Here is a 6,000-nt window from a genome sequence, read left to right on the forward strand (position 1 = left end):
GAGTAGTAATAGAACTTGAAAAATTCTGCATGCTATTGAGAGGGTATCTTTGTCAGGTAGTTTAGGGTGACTCGGTCTCTGAAAGTAAAAAGTAGGAATGTCATTGGGCCTATTCCTGCAGTCTCCACTTTGCCAGACATCAAAGAATGATCTGACATCTTATCTCTTCCCTAGACCTGTTCCACAAACCATTTGAGCCACTCCTGGGAGGGAGGTCCCCTTTCCTACAATTTAAATCTAATCCTGACTTTGTAATTATCAAGTTTGTCCCCAGAACTTGGCATCATGGCTAGCCTCTTTCTGAGCTAGCCTAAAGCTCAGACCAATCAACTGTCTCTCTAGCTCACCTGAGCCAGAAGGTAGGACCCAGCACCATAAAGATTATAAATACATTCACCAGGGGAGGGAGGGTGAGCTCTCTGGGTCAGCTACTGAACTCTGAGGTCCTGGTAAGCTTCCCTTACTCCTACCTGGGCTCTCTAACCCCTCTTGCCCTCCACATGGTAGGAGTTCTCTGTATTTTCTCTTTTATCTCTCTCTTCATGTTTTTTCTAGGCCCACATAGGTGTATCATTTTCCTTCCCTTAGTTCCATACTTCCCTAATAAATATAATAATTTAATAATTATCCTTCTCAGTTTGGTTTGCTCAATTCTTTGGTTAAATGCAAACACAATCCTAGGGTTTGGGATTCAAGGGCTCTAATCTTGAGCCCTTAACATCCCCTTTCACTGTTATCAGCCATTGTACTTAACAAACACCTCTCTCAAAAACTATGGAGCTGATGTTATAATCATTATCTTTTATAATTTGGCCCACAAAAACAGAGGACTTGTCAAAGAATATAGTAAATAGAGAAGTCATTGTCACTTAATCTGATTTTAGGGTCCAAAATTCTTAACCTTACATTATGGCCTCTCTACAGATCTTTCACATGCCTTAAAGTTTTTTAAAACTGGCATGAAGATCTGAATTTTAGAAATACAATTTTGCTGGGAGTGAGGACAAAAACAAGACAAGTAAATACAATGCAAGAGTGCCTTGTTTTTAGTAAGCCCCAAAAGTTACTAGTTATCTTACCAGATCAAACAGAAAAGTAGATCTTTGTTCCAAGGGTCACAAATCCTACCTCAAATAAATCAAAGTCAAACTGCATCTGCATGATTTTGGTCATAAAAATAGCCAATTCATATAGTACAATTTTTACCACCCATTACTGATTTTTTTTAATGAGAGAAAGAATTTGCATACAGGACCTCTTGTCACTGCAATCCAACTCCAGACCATGCACCACCTTGTGCGCATGTGTGACTTTCTGCATGCATCACCTTGTGCATCTGGCTTATGTGGGGCTTGGGGAGTCAAACATAGGTCCTTAGGCTTTGCAGGCAAGCACCTTAACCACTAAGCCATCTCTCCAGCCCCAGAAAACAGTTTTGAAAGCATAAAATGTTATTGGTAAGAGTTTTTTTAAACGTATATGGTTTGCATTTTTGTGTCAAAGATTGAGTAAGCATTAATTCAAAGCAATCATAAAAAGATGAGCCTTGAAGGGCTGGACTTAGATCAGGAGTTACTTCATATGCATAAGGTCCTGGGTTCAAGGCACAGCAATATGAGTTGTGCCTTGTTGACATTTACCAGAAATCTAATTAATGTCTGTTGTTCACCTGTGTTAACTCCTCAGACCGTCTACATCACCAGTTGCTACACTATTAAAAAAATAACATACCATTATTCAAAGTCCAAATATGGTATTCCACCTCATACACAAATCTTAGTTTTTTAACTTACATGTTACTGGCTTTACCTTAATATTAAATGAAATACTAAAAGTGGTAAATATTAATATTCAGTTAGTGCAAATATTGAAGTTGACAAATCACCTGTATGAAATTGTATTAAATTAGTACCAACATAAATCCTATGCTTTGTATAAAATTTACTAATTAACAAACAAATTTGTACTCTTAACTACAATAAAGTTGACAGTCCATTTATTATACAGTACTCAGATAAAAGTCATTAAGCTTTACAGACCAGATAAATAAAGTATAAAAAATTATAGTTTCCTACTAAGGAAAAGTTATTTTTAAGTATATTTCTTTCAGACAAGTTATGCAAATCTTTTCTCCAATTTCAAATGCTAAAAACAATACTTTGAAAATAACTCATAATTATTAAGACAATCCACTTAAGTATTGGAAAGCTACTTATATGTTAACTCTAATATTTAAAAGGAGAGAAGATTATAGAGACTAAATGCCAACTACCATTGTGAAACAAAACTCTAAAGTAGAACTTTACTTTAACAACTAAGCATTTTATGTATAATGTGACAATAAACTAAAGACATTAGCATTAAGATACTTTATCCAAAACAAACATAAGCAAGCATCCTTCTGCATTCATGTATCATATGCAGTCCTTTTTGGTCACAAATACTAAACATATCAATCCTGGGCATAGTAGGTATACACACACACACACACACACACACACACACACACACACCGGCACGCGCGTGCGCGCACACACGCACATATCCCCATAGGAAGGAATAGACTAAAGTAAGAAAGGATAGAAGGAGATCAGGAAATAATCGTTTTTGTACATTAAGCCTTGGGTAGCAAGCTAGACACTTCTACCCTCATCTCATTTAAATCTTAAGACCATGGGGCAAGTAGAATAATTCCTTCCCATTTTACAGATGAGATTTTATAACTGTCAGCAATGTAACTAGTACCTAACTCAAGATCTGACTACAAAGTCAAGCAACCTTCCTTTTTGAGGGCTAGTAATTGGGGTCAACATGTCAGGGGGAAAAAAAAAACCTCTTACAAGAGGTATCTAACGGAAAAAATTAATTTCTCTATTTACTCTTCGTTTCTACTTAAACATTGAGAGAAGGCATTCACTTCCCACATTCACTGCTTTTTTTTCTGACCTAGAATTAAAAGGCAATAGTGATGCTTTTCAATTCACAAAGCAGTATTCTCATAGTCCCTTCTCTGCTAAGAGAAACCTTATACTGGACATTGCAACATTCATATGAACAATGAATTAAAACAAACAATAGGAGTATGATCTGATAAAACAGAATATTTGAAATTGGAAAGCCTCCAAAAAGAATCCAACATCATCTTCATTTAAGTTACACTCAAAACCTCTTGCCAGACTAAAGCTGCAAAGAGGAGGAAGGAGAGACTTCTAAGACTGAGTGGCAAGCACATTACTTTGCAATAATAAATTTGCTTGTGGCTCCTTCTAAATCAGAACATAAATCAAAGATCTAATTAACTATACTATCAAACTTTCAACCATGTTCAAACACAGCTATGACCTTGCTCTGAAGAAAACATCCTTACCATGTGAAACAATTCAACATTTTTAAAAGACTGTTGCCAATCACATTAAACACCACCACCACCAAAAATGAAAAAAAAATGTTGTTATATACCTGCTGTGGAAAATAAAAACCCTACACAGATAGTTATTCTCAAGTCATAATTCAACATGGTGACATTACAATCATTTTTCAGCCTTAAAAAGCTATTCCTTCCCTTGATCACTCTCCATTTTTGTCTTTTAGAACGATCAGTTTTGGGTTTATTTTTAATGAAAAAGACTGACTGACTTATATATTATTGTATGCTATATATGTTCATAACTATAGTGTGAAATGAAGGAAACAGATAAACCAATAATTGTGTTTAGAAAAGCCACTATTACTTGACAAACACTGACTGCTTTAGTATATAAGTATCTTTGGAAGTACTCTCCCAACAAAATTATTAATCTGGACTCTACAAACACTCAAATGGCTAGTTTCAGTTCTTCAGAAAACTTTCATTAGTATGTTATCTTTGCAAAAATGCTGACTGAAAATTAAAATAAAAATAATTCCAGTTCAATGACGCCATCATATAGAAAATAAATACTAATATTACCGTCTTATAGGACACACAAACACGTGAATTTAAACACCATTTGTATAAACACCACAGTAAAAATAAACCCTAATTAAACGGCCCTGTACTTTAATATTAACATTTCACTCCCTGATACAAAAAAAAAAAAGTTGCCATTTGCAGGAAAAGAATGTCAAAAGCTTCCCAAAATATACAAAAACAAACCAAAAATGTACATAGCAGAGAAATAATGGCACAAAACAATTGTTTTTACCCTCATTTCTTAAACTCACATTAAAAGAAGCTAAAAAAAAAAAAAACTATTTTGTTTACCTTTTCCACAGACCGTTCAAGTACCGCCAAGGTAACATGGGTTTTAAAACTGACAACTAGACTACTTAGCAGTTGCCAAAACAACACAGCTGGATTCTTAAAGGGAAAGTACTCTTGTGTAATATATACCTAATTACCGCTTTAGAAAACCTCATTTCATACAGTAATAGACGATACAAGACCAAAAGGAAACATGCAGCGCTACAAATTTGAAAAAAAAAAAAAGGTAGGCATTGTAAGTTCTAAAATACATATACTCTTGTCAACACATCACAGCATGTCTTTTTAATAGCAGTTGCAGGGATCCCAATTTCACTGTAAACTAAAATGCAGGTTAACACTATGTTGCACTCAGTCTACACACGGTTCCCTACTGGGTCATGACAGGAGGCTCGCTTCACAGCTCAGGAATCTATTTAAGGTCTGAACACGGATTTGATGGTTACGTTTTTCACGGGGGGGGGGGGAGGCGACACCTAATTCAGAAACGCTCACTATTCGCAAACTTGTTTGCATTTTAGACTTTCGGTGTCCAAAGACAGATGACATCGGAGCGAAAAGGCAAAGTTTCCAGCGCACACCACCCTCGGCGCGCGGTGGGCAGCGAGCGCGTCCCCCCGCGCAGCCCGGAATCCGGGAGGACGTCCGTCGTCCCCGCCGGGAACAGCCGCAGGTTACCCCCGAACCCTGGGCCTCCGCTCCCGGCTAGCCCCAGATCGATCCCGACCCCGCCACCGACCTCCACACACCGAGCTCACAGCCAAATGTTACGGAGCTTCTCCCCGCGCAGAAGTGGAGGTGGAGTGTGGGGGGGGGGCGGACTTCTCTTCAAGTCCGACCACAGGACCGAGCGCCCGGCCCGCCGCCGGCACGAAACGCGAGAGCCCGCGCCTCGGGGAGCCGGGGGAAGGAACGCAGGGCTTCCGATGCCCCCCGGAGAACTCCTTCAACTTTCCCGGAGGAGACGTCCACCACCGTCCCTGCCCGGCCCCGAAGGCGCACGGGGCGCGCACTGCGAAGCAGCCCGCGACAAGCCCGGCGCGGCGGAGCTCCCCGCGGCCACGCCGCCGCGCCCGTCCGTCGGGGAGAGAAGGGGAGGCGGGGAGACAGCCCTCCTTCACCCCACCCCCAGGACGACGACGACCCCGCGGGGCCGACCACCACCCCGCGCGGAGCCTCCGCCCCGCCGCCGCGCACCTCCGAACCCCCCCCCATCCGAGCCCCATCCCAGCCGGAGCGGCCTCGTCCCGGGCTGTCCCTCTCCGGCCGGCTCGCCCTCCCGCGCCGGCACCCCCACCTCAGCCCAGCCCGACCCCCCTCACCCCAGCCGCCGCCCCTTCCACCACCGCCGCCGCCGCCGCCGTCCCCGGGCCCTCACCGTGTCTCCGGCGCGGCCGGCGGGCGGGCGGGCGCGCACACGCACACACACTCACTCACACTCCTCACACGTCTCGGCTCGGCCTGCCACAGCACTCCGCGCAGCCCGGAGCCGCCTCCTTCAGCCCGGGACTCGCCGGGACGTCGGCGCACGGATCCCCGCACCGGGGCTATTTTTAGGAGACAGGCCTCGGCCAGACCGGAACTCGTTCCTGGCGGCGCGCGTGCGCACTACGCGCCGTCCGTCTCAGTGTCCCTCCGCCAGCCCCTGGCCTCTCCCTTCCCCTCGGCTTCCTCTCTTTCTTCCCTCTCAAGGGTCCTTTTTGGCGATTCATTTTCCCCTTTTGAGGAATCCCAGGGTGGGCGTGGGGGAGGTGAGG

The 6,000-nt window shown here is 43.0% G+C and overlaps 2 protein-coding genes across 6 annotated transcripts in view; one reads left to right on the forward strand and one right to left on the reverse strand.

Annotated features, from left to right (window-relative positions):
* Mef2a (myocyte enhancer factor 2A) overlaps positions 1 to 5,764 on the reverse strand; it is a 123,313-nt gene extending 117,549 nt beyond the window's left edge. For 2 of the 5 annotated variants that reach the window (XM_045144970.1, XM_045144967.1), the window contains exon 1: positions 5,622 to 5,764. The gene's annotated coding sequence lies outside the window, so the exon portion shown is untranslated. The remainder of the gene's footprint in view (positions 1 to 5,621) is intronic. The other 3 variants (XM_045144968.1, XM_045144969.1, XM_045144971.1) reach the window with 2 other exon arrangements.
* LOC123459474 (vegetative cell wall protein gp1-like) overlaps positions 1 to 5,800 on the forward strand; it is a 29,712-nt gene extending 23,912 nt beyond the window's left edge. Inside the window, exons 2-4 of the mRNA XM_045146097.1 lie at positions 4,765 to 4,916; positions 4,953 to 5,648; positions 5,714 to 5,800. Coding sequence (XP_045002032.1) covers positions 4,765 to 4,916; positions 4,953 to 5,648; positions 5,714 to 5,800 — 935 coding nt within the window. The remainder of the gene's footprint in view (positions 1 to 4,764; positions 4,917 to 4,952; positions 5,649 to 5,713) is intronic.
* The last annotated feature ends 200 nt before the right edge of the window (positions 5,801 to 6,000 follow it).

The sequence above is a fragment of the Jaculus jaculus genome, chromosome 3, assembly GCF_020740685.1.
Source record: "Jaculus jaculus isolate mJacJac1 chromosome 3, mJacJac1.mat.Y.cur, whole genome shotgun sequence".
In the NCBI taxonomy this organism is placed as follows: domain Eukaryota; kingdom Metazoa; phylum Chordata; class Mammalia; order Rodentia; family Dipodidae; genus Jaculus; species Jaculus jaculus.